Source organism: Melanotaenia boesemani, chromosome 17, assembly GCF_017639745.1.
Source record: "Melanotaenia boesemani isolate fMelBoe1 chromosome 17, fMelBoe1.pri, whole genome shotgun sequence".
Taxonomy (NCBI): Eukaryota; Metazoa; Chordata; class Actinopteri; order Atheriniformes; family Melanotaeniidae; genus Melanotaenia; species Melanotaenia boesemani.
The window spans coordinates 34103496-34122583 of NC_055698.1; the positions used below are offsets into that span (position 1 = coordinate 34103496).

Sequence of the window (19088 nt, forward strand, 5' to 3'; positions counted from 1 at the left end):
ATGGATGATTGAAGGATGGATGAAGGGATGGATGGATGATTGAAGGATGGATGGATGGAGGGATGGATGGATGATGGACGGATGGATGGATGGATGAAGGATGGATGGCGGATGGATGGATGGTGGGTGGGTGGAACGAAGGATGGATGGATGGATGGATGGGTGGAACGAAGGATGGATGGATGGATGGATGGATGGATGGATGGATGGATGGATGGATGAAGGATGTGGTTGACAGATCCAGGTAGGTTTGTAGGGGGCGTGGCCTCCTGAAGATCATGGTTTTGTGTGCTTGTTTTCTGAAGTTCTTCCTTCTGGTTTTAGTTAAGATCCCAACACGGAGGACCTACATCGACCCAGAAACCTGTGAGGACCTGCTGCAGGCCGTCCACGCCTTTGCCAAGGAGCTGGACAACCAGAGCATCAAGATCGAGAGGATCATCCACACAGGTGAGCAGACATAAGGAGAGACGAAGTCCAAATGTCCATTATTACATCTTCAGAATTTGCTGAAGTTTTTGTCTTCAGAAGAATCTGTGTTCACATGTGAAGCTTGGTGATGGGACGTCCTTATACCCGGTTTCCTTCAGAAGCATCTCTCCTCATAGAAACTGGTCCCAACTTTATCCTCCAGTCAAATTTAAGCAAATCTGTTTTTATCCACCATGAACAGGTCAGTCCGTCTGACTTGGTAATGAATCCCACACATTGCAGTCCTCCATGTTCCTGAACATTCCTGGTCATTTACAGGCAGAAACACCTTCATGACCATATATGGAAAAACACACCTGTTTAGAAATCACCTAGAAACTGACGGTGTTCGTCCTCAGAGGGATGGAAAAGAAGAAAAAAAGAATTTCTCCTGAAACTGAAGTCAAACTAAAATCTCTGATTAGGTCTTTAATGCAGGTTCTGACAACGTTTGACAGCGTTAAGGTTTTATATGTTAAAATGGTAAATGGTCCGTATTTATATAGCACTTTACTGTACCTGGGATGATACCCAAAGCGCTTCTCATCAAACACACATTCACACACTCATTCACACACTGATGGCGGAAGCTGCCAACCACGAACCATCAGGAGCAATTAAGGGTTCGCTGTCTTGCCCAAGGACACCTCGAAATGAACTCCACTTGGTCAAGGATCGAACCGGCAACTGTCGGGTTACAAGACGACCGCTCTACTTTGCTGAGCCAATCCGCCCCCACACATACGTATAAAAGAGACTTGATCCCACATTCCCAACATCATTCACAGCAATGTTCCTGGCACCATTGCAAGCATCACTCTTGGCATCATTCCCGGCATCATTCCTGGCACCATTAACGACATCATTCCAAGCAATATTCCACATCTATCCTGATTCCAGCTGGTGATGATTTGTCCAGAAACAGAACATATTCTGGATCAGATCCAACCAGATCATCTGATCCAGCTAAGTGATGTTTGGGAATGTCTCCTACTTTCTGTCACTGACATCTTCATCTGAACTTTAACCCGTTCTTTTCTGGGAAGCATAAGGAGGAGGAGGAGGAACCAGAATCTGATTTCCTCCTGAAACCCTGATGGTCCGTCAGTCTGAGATATGACCAATCAGGTCAGCTTCTTGAAGACCAACTCAGAGTCTGAAACGTCATCAGACAAAAGAAGTTCTTACCTGTGCATCTCAGCTGGTTCGAGGTCCTCACCTGTCTCTTTTAGCTGGTTCTGGAGGAGATAAAGAACACCTGTGGACACTGAGACTTTCTCCTGTAACAGCAGCAGATATTTCCAGTTTCTAAATGAGTGTCAATGTCCAGATCCAGGTCTAGATCTAGTTCTAGGTTCAGATCCTTGTCTTTTCTTTGGTCTGTTTGTGAAGTCAGAGTCTCAGCTTTCTGCTCCATCCTCCCGTCCATCTCTGATCTCCACCTGCCACCCGCCCACAGGTGACTTTGGGGAGGTGTGTCGCGGCTGCCTGAAGCTGCCCAGTAAGAGGGAACTTCCTGTGGCCATCAAGACTCTGAGGGCCGGGTGCTCGGACAAACAGCGCCGCTCCTTTCTCAGCGAGGCCCCCATCCTGGGCCAGTTCGACCACACCAACATCATCCGGCTGGAGGGGGTCATCACCACAGGTGAGCTGGGAGGAAGGAGGAAATCCATACATGACAGCAGAAAGGAAACAAACAGCAGTTTCTGTTTGGTGGTGGTGAAGAACCTGGTCCAGGTTCAGGTCCCACAAAGCAAAAATAAGATGAAGGAAAACTTAAAGGGGGAAAGAGAGGAAGAGGAGGATGAAGATGATTTCAGGAGGCTTGATGGTGAGCATGTGTTTGTGTGTGCATGTGTGCATTTCTGTCTGTGTGTGCGTGGGTGTGCATATGTGTGTGCGTGTGTGCATGTGTGTGTGCGTGTGTTTGTGTTTGTGAGTGTGTGTGTTTGCATGCATGTGTGTGTGCGTGTGCATGTGTGCATCCGTGTGTGTGTGTTTGTGAGTGTGCGTGTGTGCATGCATGTGTGTGTTTGTGCATGTGTGCATGCATGCATTCTATTCTATTCTACAGTCATTTAGCAGACGCTTTTATCCAAAGCGACTTACATTTGAGAGGAAGAACAACACAAGCATGAATTCAAACAAGATGGGACGTCATAATTAAGTGATAGTCAGGCATGTGTGTGTGCGTGTGTGCGTGTGTGTGTGCGTGTGTTTGTGAGTGTGTGTGTGTGTGTGTGCGTGTGTTTGTGAGTGTGTGTGTGTGCGTGTGCATGCATGTGTGTGTTTGTGCATGTGTGCATGCATGTGTGTGTGCGTGTGCATGTGTGCATCCGTGTGTGTGTGTTTGTGAGTGTGCGTGTGTGCATGCATGTGTGTGTTTGTGCATGTGTGCATGCATGCATTCTATTCTATTCTATTCTACAGTCATTTAGCAGACGCTTTTATCCAAAGCGACTTACATTTGAGAGGAAGAACAACACAAGCATGAATTCAAACAAGATGGGACGTCATAATTAAGTGATAGTCAGGCATGTGTGTGTGCATGCATGCATGTGTGTGTGCGTGTGTGTGTGCGTGTGTGCATGTGTGTGTGCGTGTGTTTGTGAGTGTGTGTGTGTGCGTGTGCATGCATGTGTGTGTTCTGTAGGCGGGCAGCAGATGTACAGGTTTAGGAACTGATGCTGCCACATTTATTACTGCTTTACATATTTTTTAAAAAGTATTTTTTAAGACGTTTTCATGTTTAACGTCACTGTTGTTTCCAGCCTTTTCATGTCTTGGGATAAGGAGGTTGGATTGGGGGTGTGGTATTTCACTGGTTTGGTGAGGGGGCGTGGTATTTGACAAGTTGTGAGAGGGGGGCGTGGTCTCTGGACCCCCACCCCCCTGCATGGATTCTGACTTTATGGTGCTCTTGGTGTCTATGCAGGAAACACGATGATGATCATTGAAGAGAGCATGTTGAATGGCGCCCTAGATTCCTTCCTGAGGGTAAGATTCCTCCATCGGTCTGTTTCTTCTTTCTATAAAATGAAATCCCGTTTCTACCTTGTTGGGCTTTTTTATAAATTCCCAGCAGCCGTCTGAGGGTCATTAAAGTGAAAAGGAGGATGGAGAACAGGCTGCTCTGTGGTCCTGCTAATGATAGGAATTAATTGCTTTTACATTGGTCCAGAAGAACATGTACTAGCTTCTGGATTTTTACCCTCCATCTTCTTCTGTTTGTCCCTCAGAAACATGAAGGACAGCTGACTGTGATGCAGCTGATGGACATGCTGACCGGAGTGGCGTCCGGGATGAAGTACCTCACTGAGATGGGCTTCGTGCACAAACGACTGGCTGCTCACAAGGTGAGGCAGCGGGTGGATGGATGAGTCCGGTTCCTGCACCTGCTTCTCCTGACGTATTTTATGACCATTGACCTGGCCGGACTCTGAAAACTCTTCTGTACTAACCCGGTTTCCTCCCTGCAGGTTCTGGTGAACTCCAACCTGAGCTGCAAAGTGTCCGGGTTCAGACCTCTTCAGGAGGACAAGATCGAGGCCATCTACACCACTTTGGTGAGGGGACCGTGGAGAAACACTGGTTCAGTTGGACTCTTCCCATTTCCTGTTCTAACACCAACCAAATAAATTTAAAATTTTAATTAGAAAACAACTTAATATGTTATAATCATCATCATCATCATCATCATCTTTATTGGAGACTTGCTTGTCTCTCTGTGTTGGCCCTGTGATGGACTGGCGACCTGTCCAGATGTACTTGTCCAGGTGTACCTGTCCAGATGTACTTGTCCAGGTGTACCTGTCCAAGTGTACTTGTCCAGATGTACCTGTCCAGATGTACTTGTCCAGGTGTACTTGTCCAGGTGTACCTGTCCAGGTGTACCTGTCCAGATGTACCTGTCCAGATGCACTTGTCCAGCTGTACCTGCCAAGATGTACCTGTCCAGGTGTACTTGTCCAGGTGTACCTGTCCAGATGTACCTATCCAGGTGTACCTGTCCAGATGTACCTGTCCAGGTGTACTTGTCCAGATGTACCTATCCAGGTGTACCTGTCCAGATGTACCTGTCCAGATGTACCTGTCCAGATGTACTTGTCCAGGTGTACTTGTCCAGGTGTACCTGTCCAGGTGTACCTGTCCAGATGTACCTGTCCAGATGTACTTGTCCAGGTGTACCTGTCCAGATGTACCTGTCCAGGTGCACTTGTCCAGGTGCACTTGTCCAGCTGTACCTGCCAAGATGTACCTGTCCAGGTGTACCTGTCCAGATGTACCTGTCCAGGTGTACTTGTCCAGGTGTACCTGTCCAGATGTACCTATCCAGGTGTACCTGTCCAGATGTACCTGTCCAGGTGTACTTGTCCAGATGTACCTATCCAGGTGTACCTGTCCAGATGTACTTGTCCAGATGTACCTGTCCAGATGTACCTGTCCAGGTGTACTCGTCCAGGTGTACCTGTCCAGATGTACCTATCCAGGTGTACCTGTCCAGATGTACCTGTCCAGGTGTACTTGTCCAGGTGTACCTGTCCAGATGTACCTATCCAGGTGTACCTGTCCAGATGTACTTGTCCAGGTGTACCTGTCCAGATGTACCTATCCAGGTGTACCTGTCCAAGTGTACTTGTCCAGATGTACCTGTCCAGATGTACTTGTCCAGGTGTACTTGTCCCGGTGTACCTGTCCAGGTGTACTTGTCCAGGTGTACGTGTCCAGGTGTACCTGCCTCTTGCCTGCTAATTACTGGCATAGACTCCAGCTTCCCTGTGATGCTATTGCAGACTCAGTGGTGCAGGAAATGAATGAAGAATGAGACATAAACTACGTAACTATGTGAATGTAAATGAGAAGTGAAGAGGGAATGAGGGGTGCTGGTGGAACTGGTTTTACTGGACAAATAGAACTGGACATCACCCAGGGAGCAGGAGACATGTTATACCAATGGAAAATACTTCCAAGGGGAAAAGAGGTAAATAATAAGCAGTTCCCACTGGGAAGAACCAGCACAGAACCCTGGGGAAAACCAGTGGGACGTCTAAGAGGTTCCAGCAAAACCAGCAGAGAAGAATCTGTTTATCACGGAGGAAGAAGATGGTGAGAAGACCAGAGGCATCAAGTCAATGCCCTGGTTACATGAGGTCATCTTCATCCCTCCATCGTCTTCATCCCTCCGTCATCTTCATCCTTCCATCGTCTTCATCCTTCCATCGTCTTCATCCTTCCATCGTCTTCATCCCTCCGTCATCTTCATCCCTCCGTCATCTTCATCCCTCCATCGTCTTCATCTCTCCTTCGTCTTCATCCTTCCATCGTCTTCATCCCTCCGTCATCTTCATCCCTCCATCGCCTTCATCCCTCCATCATCTTCATCAGCATGTAGAAAGTGAAGACAATCCGAACGTTCCTGTTCGGACCATCAGGGTTTCAGGAGGAAATGGACTCTGGTTCCTCCTCCTCTTCCTCCTCCTCCTCCTTGCTAGCATGTTGACGCCCACCTGTGTGACCTCCTGCTTCACCTGCTGGTGTGTTTTCTCCTGCAGCATGGAGGGAAGAGCGTGGTTCTGTGGACCGCTCCAGAGGCCATCCAGTTCCATCGCTTCTCCTCTGCCTCCGACGTCTGGAGCTTCGGCATTGTCATGTGGGAGGTCATGTCCTTCGGAGAGAGGCCCTACTGGGACATGGGCAACCAGGATGTGAGTTCCTTTGTTCTGTACACCTCTTTATAAGTAAGCATCTGGACTTTTCCTCCCTTTGGTTCCAGAACCCGAACAGTAGGGATCTTATTAAGAGAGCCTCTGAGGGCTTCTGCAGGGTCTAAGCCCCTCTTTGCAAGCACTCCTCAGCTCCATCACCAATCCTGTTTCCTGCTAAGTGAGCGCTGACCCACCGTTGGTTCCTGAAGTGCTGAAAATCGTGGAAAAATCTGGCTTTTTCCAGGAGTCTGCAGCTGATAGGATCCTGCTGCTCTTCACCTCCAAACTGTTAGTTTGTGTCAGCATGGGCGGCCGTCACTCCCACCTCTTCTGTCTGCTTTTCTGATGGAACTCAGCCTCGGAACTACTTTTTACACCGTGCCAAACATCACACTGGAACTACTATTTACACCGTGCCAAACATCACATTGGAACTACTTTTTACACTGTGCCAAACATCACACTGGAACTAGTTTTTCCACCGTGCTGAACATCACCCTGGAACTACTTTTTCCACCTTGCCGAACATCACCCTGGAACTACTTTTTACACCCTGCTGAACATCACCCTGGAACTACTTTTTCCACCGTGCCGAACATCACCCTGGAACTACTTTTTCCACCTTGCCAAACATCACCCTGGAACTACTTTTTACACCGTGCCAAACATCACACTGGAACTACTTTTTACACCCTGCTGAACATCACACTGAAACTAGTTTTTCCACAGTGCTGAACATCACCCTGGAACTACTTTTTACACCCTGCTGAACATCACCCTGAAACTACTTTTTTCACCTTGCCAAACATCACACTGGAACTACTTTTTACACCCTGCTGAACATCACACTGAAACTAGTTTTTCCACCGTGCCGAACATCACACTGGAACTACTTTTTCCACCTTGCCAAACATCACACTGGAACTACTTTTTACACCCTGCTGAACATCACCCTGAAACTAGTTTTTCCACCGTGCCGAACATCACACTGGAACTACTTTTTCCACCTTGCCAAACATCACACTGGAACTACTTTTTACACCCTGCTGAACATCACACTGAAACTAGTTTTTCCACCGTGCTGAACATCACCCTGGAACTACTTTTTACACCGTGCCAAACATCACACTGGAACTACTTTTTACACCCTGCTGAACATCACCCTGGAACTAGTTTTTCCACCGTGCCGAACATCACACTGGAACTACTTTTTCCACCTTGCCAAACATCACACTGGAACTACTTTTTCCACCATGCTGAACATCACCCTGAAACTAGTTTTTCCACCGTGCTGAACATCACCCTGGAACTACTTTTTACACCATGCTGAACATCACCCTGGAACTACTTTTTACACCATGCTGATCACCCTGGAACTACTTTTTCCACTGTGCTGAACATCACCCTGGAACTACTTTTTACACCATGCTGATCACCCTGGAACTACTTTTTCCACCATGCTGAACATCACCCTGGAACTACTTTTTCCACCATGCTGAACATCACTTTGGAACTACTTTTTACACCGTGCCGAACATCACCCTGGAACTACTTTTTCCAGACTTGTTGCTGCATCAGATTCACTATCAGCTCATATTTCCTATCACATGGTGAAATGTCTCAGTTTCATCCTCTGATATGTTGTTGATCTCCTACTGGAAGTAGAATATATTCATGGGATTCTGGTTTTATCTGGACGTGATGTTTCGGTGTTGGGTTGTAAAGCCTCCTCTGTATGCAGCAGCATTGAATCAGATTATCAGCATGACTTTGTAATGTGCAGAATGAATGTGCACGAGGAAGCCGTCATGTAGCAGGAGAAAGTTTCCTCTCCGTCGGAGGTTGAGCTTGTTTCCGGCCAGGATATTAATCCACTTTAAACTGCTACATTATATGAGAGCAGGATGGTTGGTGGGCTGTCCACCTGTGATCTGACGTGGCCTTTCCCCACCGCTCTGATTAAATGGAAAATGTCAAAGACTGAAAAGCATTTTATTAATGCTCTTTAGTCTGATGGGGGGGGTTATGAAATAACGCTGCTGACGGCTGTCAGATGTGTGATTATGCTGTGACTTTATTGCCTCCTCTCAGGTGATTGTATTTCTTGGAGTGGGTAAGGCGGATTTATCACAGACAACGTTAGTTTGATGGCGAGGAGGATGAAGAAGACACAAACCATCCACTGAGCTGGTATATTTGCAGAGGGGCGTTACAGCCAATCAGCCTCCTGCTTTCAGTTTCCTGGGGTCATCAAATATTGAGAGATGGTGCTGAGACTTCTGGGTGTTGCTGAAAATTTTTCAGACAAGGACACCGTGTGTTTGTAAGCATTATGTTTACAGACAGTTATCTGTACATGTCGTCTTATAGAGAATTATGTTTACAAGTAAACTTGCGTGAAGTCATTACGCTCTTGTTACGTTTACGTTCATCTAATGTTGCAAATAATAACTTATTCTGGCTCACACCAGATAACATCACCTGTCAATCTCTGATCAGAGTACTAGTAGCCAATAACCAGTAGCCACTAACAAGTAACCAGCAGCCAGTAACCAGTAGCCAGTAACAAGTAACCAGCAACCAGTAACAAGTAACCTGTAACCAGTAGCCAGTAACAAGTAACCAGTAACAAGTAACAAGTAGCCAGTAACCAGTAACCAGTAGCCAGTAACCAGTAACCAGTAGTCAGTAACAAGTAACTTGTAACCGCTAACCATTAGCCAGTAGCCAGTAGCCAGTAACCAGTGACCAGTGACCAGTAACAAGTAACCAGTAACCAGTAACAAGTAACCAGTAGCCACTAACAAGTAACCAGTAGCCAGTAATCAGTAGCCAGAAGCCAGTAACTAGTAACTAGTAACCAGTAGCCAGTAACCAGTAACAAGTAGCCAGTAACCAGTAACCAGAAGCCAATAACAAGTAACCAGAAGACAGTAACAAGTAACTAGTAACTAGTAACCAGTAAACAGAAGCCAGTAACCAGTAGCCAGCAACAAGTAACCAGTAACAAGTAACCAGTACCCAGTAACCAGTACCCAGTAACCAGTAGCCAGTAACCAATAACCAGTAGCCAGTAACAAGTAACCAGCAGCCAGTAACCAGTAGCCAGTAGCCAGTAACTAGTAGCCAGTAACTAGTAACCAGAAGTGAATAACAAGTAAGCAGTAGCCAGTAACAAGTAAGCAGTAAGCAGTAGCCAGTAACAAGTAACCGGTAACCGGTAACCAGTAACCAGTAGCCAGTAACCAGTAACACTTAACCAGTAGCCATAATCCAGTAACCAATAACCAGTTGCCAGTAACCAGTAACCAGAAGCCAGTAACTAGTAACCAGAAGCAAATAACAAGTAACCAGTAGCCAGTAACAAGTAAGCAGTAGCCAGTAACAAGTAACCCGTAACCAGTAACTACTAACCAGAAGCCAGTAACAAGTAACTAGTAACTAGTAAACAGAAGCCAGTAACCAGTAGCCAGTAACAAGTAACTGGTAACAAGTAACCAGTAGCCAGTAACAAGTAACCAGTAACAGGTAACCAGTAGCCAGTAGCCAGTAACAAGTAGCCAGTAACAAGTAACTAGTAGCCAGTAACCAGAAGCCAGTAGCCAGTAGCCAGTAACCACTAACCAGTAACCAGAAGCCAGTAGCCAGTAGCCAGTAGCCAGTAACAAGTAACCAGTAGCCAGTAACCAGTAACCAGTAGCCAATAACCACTAACCAATAACTAGTAGACAGTAACAAGTAACAAGTAACTAGTATCCAGTAACCAGAAGCCAGTAGCCAGTAACCACTAACCAGTAACCAGAAGCCAGTAACCAGTAACCAGTAGCCAGTAACCAGTAACCAGTAGCCAGTAACCAGTAGTCAGTAACAAGTAACTGGTAACCAGTAACCAGTAACAAGTAACCAGTAGCCAATAACCAGCAACCAATAACCAGTGGCCAGTAACAAGTAGCCAGTAGCCAATAACCACTAACCAATAACCAGTAGTCAGTAACAAGTAACTGGTAACCAGTAACCAGTAACAAGTAACCAGTAGCCAATAACCACTAACCAATAACTAGTAGACAGTAACAAGTAACAAGTAACAAGTAACTAGTATCCAGTAACCAGAAGCCAGTAGCCAGTAACCACTAACCAGTAACCAGTAGCCAGAAGCCAGTAACTAGTAACCAGTAGCCAATAACCAGTAACAAGTAGCTAGTAACCAGTAACCAGAAGCCAATAACAAGTAACCAGTAGCCAGTAACAAGTAGGTAGTAGCCAGTAATAAGTAACCTGTAACCAGTAACCAGTAACTAGTAACCAGAAGCCAGTAACAAGTAACTAGTAACCAGTAAATAGACGCAAGTAACCAGTAGCCGGTAACAAGTAACCAGTAGCCAGTTACCAGTAGCCAGTAACAAGTAACTAGTAACCAGTAACCAGTAGCCAGTAACCAGAAGCCAGTAACAAGTAACTAGTAACTAGTAACCAGTAACCAGTAACCAGTAGCCAGTTACCAGAAGCCAGTAACAAGAAACTAGTAACCAGTTACCAGTAGCCAGTAGCCAGTAACAAGTACCCAGTAACCAGAAGCCAGTAACAAGTAACTAGTAACTAGTAACCAGAAGCCAGTAACAAGTAACCAGTAGCCAGTGACCAGAAGCCAGTAGCCAGTAACCAGTAATCAGAAGCCAGTATAGTTGTGAGTAATCTGTCTTCCTGTGTATCCAGGTGATCAAGGCCATTGAGGATGGCTTCCGGCTGCCAGCTCCAGTCAACTGTCCCCCCCACCTCCACCAGCTGATGCTGGATTGCTGGCAAAAGGAGAGGACGGAGCGTCCCAGCTTCAGCCACGTCCACTCAGCCCTCAGTCAGAGCATCCGCTCCCCAGATGGCATCAGTTCTTCCACATTGGCCCGCAGGTATGTCGGCTTCTGTCCGGCTCAGAGAGCAGACAGATGGGAACAGAACTGACTAACCGATCTCTGCTCCTGCAGGACTCTGAGTTCATCCATCACTTTGGCGGAGCGGCCGCTGCCCACCTTTCCGTCCCTCAGCTCGGTGGGAGAGTGGCTGGATGCCGTGGACATGGGCCGGTACAAGGACAACTTCACTGCAGCAGGATACTGCTATCTAGAGTCTGTGGCTCGGATGACCGTACAGTAAGTGTCTTCAGCTGTGGTTGCTAAGCAACTGGAGACAGAGCAGATCTTTTATTGGGCATTTGTGAAAGAAGAAACTTTTTATGATGCCCCCCTGCAGTCTGACGAACCACCTCCAGTCTGTTGTTATTTTATTGATTTACTATTATTTATTTATTTTTATATATTTTATTATCAGTTTTATTTAATTCTTATTATTTATTTATTTAGGCCCGAGCCCAACCGAACGCGATGCGAAGACCTGTTTAAAATGCAAGTGTTCATTTATCTTCCATATTCTTTTTCTTCTCACAAATAAATAGCATTTTATAGTAATGGTAAATGGTCTGTATTTATATGAGGTTTTTACCCAAAGCACTTTACATCATACATAAAATTCACCCATTCACACACACCTTCACACACTGATGGCGGAAGCTGCCATGCAAGGCGCCAACCACGACCCATTCGTGGGGTTCGGTGTCTTACTCAGGGACACCTCGACATGAGCTCGACAGGCCGAGGATCGAACTGGCAACCCTCAGTTCTACAAGATGACCACTCTGCCCCCTGAGCTACGCCGCCCAATTGGGGACCTGAACATGTCCAAAACCTTGCCAAATTTTGCCAAAGCTCCCAAACAAATCTGAAGAATGTGATATTTTGAGGTACTGGGGACTGTTGTGTCAAAATCACATTTTACTAATGTTGCCATTGAATGAATTCCTCCTATATTTTTTATTGTACTGATATAAAAATTGTTCAGTATGTTCAGAAGGCATTTGTGATTAAAGTTATCAAAAACTTTCTCAAAGCAGGAACGGTATAGCAGGTGTGGGGCCTCAAAGTTTGGTGTCTTGCCATGAAAAATGAAATTAATATAACTGCTACGTAAAACAAGATATTTGCACTAAATTTCTCATGTATGATGCCAGTCCCATCCCAAACACTTCTAAATGTCAATAATTGGATTACAAATTGGCCACGCCCCCTAGCGACAGGAAGTCATGTCTTTTACCAGAAGACCCAGTTCTCTGATGTTTTGGACATTACTGGGTCCAAACTGGGTCAGGCAGCAGAAAACAAGTTGGTGATGATATCCGGTGAAAACTGTTGCACTGCGCTGCAGGGCGAGACCGTGGCACCATGGCGAACTTCATTAAGATGCCATGACATCATTGAAAGTTTTTTATTAAAACTTTTGGTTTTGATTTTGGTTAAAGATTTTCAATCAGCTGCAGGAGATGAAGGCAGACGTCATCCTCTTTCAGGATGCTCATTTATCAAACTCAACAATAGATCTTCTTTCAACAGCCCAGTTTCCACGTGTACTCAGCTTGTTAGAATTCTAGGCAAAGAGGCGCAGCAACTCTTATTAAAAGAAGGCTAAACATTGATAACACAATCACAAATCCAGAAGGCAGATTTATAATAGTTACATTATCAGTACTCAACTTAAGTTATGTATTGCACATATGTCTGGTCCACATTTTCACTTCCTGCTCTCGATGAAGGAAGACACTTTTTATTCTCTCTCCCTCCCCACTTTGTCCTGCTACTTGTCCTGTCTTATCTGAGCCTCTCTCTGCATTTCTGTTCTAAATCTGAACCACCTTGAACCATGGATCTGATCAGCTGAGCTCTCAATGCAATTGACCAAATTTATTCGAACCAAAAAACAGGCGTAGGGGAGCCCGTTTGTCTTGGTGGAACGTTCGCGGCTGGATATGTGGTGGATTCCTGGGGGGTGTGGAAAGTCATGTGTCTGACAATTCTTTCCGTTGAGGATGCAGAGGACATCTATACATTTGGATTCATGATAACTGGGTTTCTGCTGTTTGGAGCGGGCGGTTTCCTGGTGTATTGCAAAATTCAGACACGGTCGGCGGCCACTGGCAAGCTGCCGGATTTCTGTGCCAGTGTGTGCTGAGCTGTGAACAATCAGACTTTGGCGTTGCAGGAGCTAAATAGTAAACTGGAGGCTATTCTAGCTCAGAATGGCAAGCTGGTTGCAGTTCAGAGCTCGTACGCGGGGTGGACACCAACTTGGAGAAGTTGTCGGCTTGGCTGGATGGAAACTGACCAAAAATTTTGATGAATTGGAGTTGCCATGAGACCACTGAGAGACTTAAGGCAGATGAAACAGCTCTAGCCTGAACCAAAACAAATGTTGTTATCTTAATTTGGCTCCTTGCACTGGCCTTGGATGGCTGGTTATTAAGTTCTCCTGGAATGTTATGCAGATGGATGCTCTGCCCCCATCCTCCCCCCTCCCATCTGCTCGGGCTGTGGACCTTTCCTGGATCAGCTCCCACAGTCGTCCCACTATCATCTGGTGGCAGAGACTGGAGAAAGGAACTGGGAGAGTTCACAGGCTTGCTTACTTAAACTTACTTACGCACACAAGCAAGCACACTCACGTACACTACTACAGACACACCTCCCCCATGATTTCACTGCCTTGGTTGGACCCTTCCTCCTCTCCCTCCACTCCCGGGCGGATGGTTGGTTGGATGCTCTCAAGTTTAGCTGCGTCCACACTTAGCTGTGATGGGAGACCCCTCTCCACCCCGCCATGTGTTTTCTTATGTTGTGAATGTCTGAATTATGTGCTTTTATTTACCGAGGTGTGTTTTTTGTATCTCTACATTGGTCCTATGGGCTCTGAAGATGTGTCCGATACTCTCCCCAATGTTATGGTTCACATTGATGAATGGCTTTCTATATCCTGGCAAACACACTGTCTGTTTGATGTTTGGAATTGTAAAGAAATGTAAGTATCTTGGTGTGAAACTGGACCTAACATTAAGCTTTTGGATTCATGACAAAAAGTTGTGAAGCACAGTAAAATTAAACTTACACCATTTAAAAGACTGTGCTGCTAGAACTTTCCTGCACTCTATGATCCTCTCACATACAGAGAACTGCTTTACCAGCTGCTCCATAACAGGAGTAAATATGCTCAGAATAATAAAATCACTTGATGAAAACCATTTTACCACAATAACATGAATACAACCTACTGAGCTCTGAGCATTTTAAACATGCATGTTTGATTCAGGGTCTGTGTGGACCGGCTCCCATATCAGACTTTTTCAGACCAGGACTGTCTCTAGGTTTGTCACAGTGAAATTCCCCTCAGAAGAACTGGCTTTGGACAAAATACCCATGTCGTGAAGGGTGGTAAATTCTGGAACACTAAGAGAACATCCTACATTTCCAGGTTTTAAAACTTGAACTCTGGTTAGAAACAAACCAGTTAAACGTGTCAGCATTTTAAGTCTCACTGTCATATTTTATGCTTTATTTTTTCATTCTACAAACTTTCTATTGTTTTCTATTATTGTTTATTATTTATGTATGTCCAGGAACTACGGATGTTAGTTATAAACCACCATGTTTACATCTGTTGCCATTGATGTTCATTAACATGCACCGTCTCTATCAAATAAACTAAAGAAAGAAATAAAATGAGTTACCTGAATGTCTTCACCTGTGTCCACAGGGATGTGCTGAGTCTCGGCATCACCTCCCTGGACCACCAAAAGCTGATCCTGGCTGCCATCCAGACACTCCGAGCCCAGGTCATCCAGATGCACGGCCGCGGCGTGCAGGTCTAAGCACACCTGTGCTCACTCTGCTGCACATATACCTGCGCAGGTGTGCAGGTGGGAGATGGGGCAGACACAAGGACCAAACTCTTCCACGCTGAAAACAGACCAGCAGATCATTCAGCTAACTCCTTCCCCCAGGTCCTCATGCCTTCCTTCATCCGTTCTTCCTTTTTTCCGTCTCCATGGAGACAAGTGGTGTTCGTGACAGCGGAGGATTGATGTCATGTGACTTTATCTCTACCTGCACTTTGACCATGAACAACTGTGCTGTCTCCATCTAACAGACTCTGGACCAGAACTGGAGTTTCCCTTTACAGAGTCGAAAGATCATATAATGTAGGGCTGTCCTGGTGGGCGGAGCCAGAGGAGCTGGACCAACCTGATCCGGTCTGATGAGATCTGCTGCTGATATTCTTCTTCACTCTGACCCAAAACCAGTGATGAAAAAGTTTTCTGATTTTCCTGAATCAAAGCCTGACGCCCAATGTCTTCATGGTTCCCTCCATCCATGTCTCCTGGACCTGGTTCCCTCCATCTGTCCATCTGGGACCTGGTTTTGGCAACTCTCTCCTGGAACTGGTTTTGGGGACTCCGTCATCCTCTGTGAGTTCACCTCTGGAAGACTTCTGGGTTTTTATGGAGGGAAAAAAGCAAATACACATTAAATAAATGTGTCATTAATTATTTTATATTGGTAACAAATACATTTAAAATTGATCAAATATGTAGTTAAACGTGAAAATAAATGTATAAAAAAAAGATCAAATTCATAATAAATTAAATGTGATTTTAAGTTGTTTAAATGTATGTAAACACACGTTTAATTATTTCATGTTTTCTGATCTGCATGATGAATTAATTTCAATTTAAACTTTTGATCATCAACACATAAAATCATTTATTAAATCCTGTAAAATTTGTTTTTATGTATTTTAAGCTATATTAAAAATTTAGATTATATTTTTAATCCTCTATTCATATATTTATGTCCAATTTGAATAAATTAATGTCACGTTTAATGAACATTCATAAATGTGTATTTTACTCTGGAGCTTTTCTTCCTCCATAGATTCTAAAGTATGTTCGTATTTAATTTTGATTGTCTTCGTTTTATCATAACAGCTGGGGGGTTGTGTATCTGAGAAATTCACCTGGACTCAGTAGAAGTGGATTTGCTGGGTTCTTCTTCTTTTGTTTTGACTGTTTATTAAAATTAAATATTAAATCCTGTCATGTGCGACCACCCTGACGTATGCACACCTGGCCATGCACACAGCTGGATGTATGCACACCTGGGCGTGGGCACACCTGTTCTCCTCCATGGACGGCTGTGATGTTTCATACTGTAAATATGTATTTGAAGATGCCAGATCTATTTTTATAATTTGAAGAACAAGGTGTTGATGTAACATTTGCTGACTGTGTAAAGTTTTTGGTTGGATTTAGGTTCATAGCCAAGTCTATAAAACAGAACAAACTTTTTTCTTTTGTTAGTTTTGGATGATTTTTACCTGTTAGAATGAAATCTCAAACTGTTCTAATACTGAAATGTGTTATTAAAAATTCTCCAAGCAGCAGCCTCACCTTCCTCTTCTGTTCCAAACCAGCTTATCACAGTAACTAAACTCAGATAAAAACAGATGTTTATATTAATGTCTGCTGCCTTTATGAGCTCAGGATGAAGGTTTCTTCTCCACCACTGCATCTACATGTTACTGCCGGTTGGAGGGCAATGACTTATAAACTATTTTCAAAGAGCAATCTGGCTGAAGATGACAAACTTCCAGTCCTGATTTTCCATCCCAACATGTCCGTGACTTTTCCGCCATCATTGTTAAAATTAGGGAAAAAGAAATCTGACCTCTGAATATTTTAAACTTGTACATTTATTTATGGATCAGGTGAATGCGACTTAGTAGAGGAGTTGGTGCATCTTTTACACACATTCATACCAGTGGTTCCCATGACCGGGAGAGGGGAGGCAGCTAAAGAATATTTATAGTTTCTTGTTAGCAAAACATGGACAAAGTTGTGAAGGTATCAATGAAAGAACAATGATGAATCAACGACAGACGTTATGAGGAAACGTATCTGTCCCTGAGCTTGACCACTCCAAAGATGTCTATGCTGTCTCCTTTTTGTGAGACAGGTAGGAAATTAAGGTCTTTAACCTTTTACTTTGACATGTTTGGGCTACTTCCTGTTGCCATCCTCAGAAGGGTTATGTGATGTTGCTGGGAAGCGTCTTGTAGGTTCAGGTTTTTCAGACAGCAGAGGATGACTAGGCCTCCTGCTGTGGAGGATGCCATCCCCGTCGTGGGACAAGGTATCAGATCTTTCATCACAGAAATAAACTACCTGTCATAAACAGTTTAAAGCTGCATCCGTCTGGTCAAATGTTCTACTGACTTCAGATTGAATATTTCAGAAGATACAAGAAACCTAAAGAAGAACCGAGGATAACTGTCATAACAGGACAGCTTCAGTCCAACCTTAGAGTCGGCATCTGGAGGTGTTAAGTAATGGGATAATAACGCCTCTGAGGCTTTTACCTCATTAACAATAGTACTGTTTCCATATCTACTTAAAGGTGAAATATTTACCTTCAGGACAAGTAACAATGCAGGCAGTTAGTAAACTCAATCTATTTAATAGATTCCAGGATTTACTTACATTGCTTTTTGCTTGTAACAAGCAGGAGATGATTTACCTGCTGTAGTTATTTAATATGAAGAATTACCAAAATGCAGTCTGGAGCATCGCTGACCATGACCACCACCACGACCATAACCATGAAAATTTCCCTGACCATAACCATAGCCATGCATATTACCAGGACCAAAACTATAACCATTACCAGGACAATAACCATAACCATGACCATTACTAGGATAATAACTATAACCATAACCAGGACCATAACTATAACCATGAACATTATCAGGACCATAACCATTACCAGGACCATAACCATTACCAGGACCATAACCATAACCTTTACCAGGACAATAACCATAACCATGACCATTACCAGGATAATAACTATAACCATAACCAGGACCATGACTATAACCATGAACATTATCAGGATCCTAACCATGACCATAATCAGGACCATAACTATAACCATTACAAAGGACAATAACCATAACCATGACCATTACCAGGACAATAACCATAACCATGACCATACCCAGGATAATAACTATAACCATAACCAGGACCATGACTATAACCATGAACATTATCAGGATCCTAACCATGACCATAATCAGGACCATAACTATAACCATTACCAAGAGAATAACTATGACCATAACTATAAACATTACAAAGGTTAATAACCATAACCATGATCATAACCATACCCATAACCATAACCATGACCATAACTATAACCATGACCATAATCATAACCATGAGCATAACTATAACCATGATAATTACCAGGAGCATAACCATGGCCATGATAATTACCAGGACTATAACTATAACCATAACCAGGACCATGACCATAACCATGGACATTATCAGGACCCTATCCATGACCATACCCATGACCATAACTATAACCATTACAAAGGACAATAACCATAACCATGACCATTACCAGAACCATAACCATAACCATTACCAGGACCATAATTATAACCATTACCAGGACAATGATCATAACCATGACCATTACCAGGACAATAACCATAACCATGACCATTACCAGGATAATAACTATAACCATAACCAGGACCATAACTATAACCATTACCAGGACAATTACCATAACCATAACCATAACCATTACCAAGATAATAACTATGAACATAACTATAACCATTACAAAGGTTAATAACCATAACCATGATCATAACCATACCCATACCCATAACCATAACCATAACCATGACCATAACTATAACCATGACCATAATCATAACCATGAGCATAACTATAACCATGATAATTACCAGGAGCATAACCATGACCATGGTTATGCTCCTGGTAATAACCATTACCAGGACTATAACTATAACCAGGACCATGACCATAACCATGGACATTATCAGGACCCTATCCATGACCATAACCAGGACCATAACTAAAACCATAACTATAACCATTACAAAGGGCAATAACCATAACCATGACCATTACCAGTACCATAACCATAACCATTA

General features: G+C 44.1%; 1 protein-coding gene across 1 annotated transcript in view; it reads left to right on the top strand.

Annotated features, from left to right (window-relative positions):
- LOC121656513 (ephrin type-A receptor 7-like) overlaps nt 1-15399 on the top strand; it is a 156565-nt gene extending 141166 nt beyond the window's left edge. The window contains exons 9-17 of the mRNA XM_042011547.1: nt 325-450; nt 1931-2116; nt 3407-3468; nt 3711-3827; nt 3951-4037; nt 6024-6176; nt 10890-11080; nt 11156-11320; nt 14805-15399. Of these exons, the coding sequence (XP_041867481.1) occupies nt 325-450; nt 1931-2116; nt 3407-3468; nt 3711-3827; nt 3951-4037; nt 6024-6176; nt 10890-11080; nt 11156-11320; nt 14805-14919 (1202 nt within the window). The 3' untranslated portion in view covers nt 14920-15399. The remainder of the gene's footprint in view (nt 1-324; nt 451-1930; nt 2117-3406; nt 3469-3710; nt 3828-3950; nt 4038-6023; nt 6177-10889; nt 11081-11155; nt 11321-14804) is intronic.
- Nucleotides 15400-19088: the final 3689 nt, after the last annotated feature.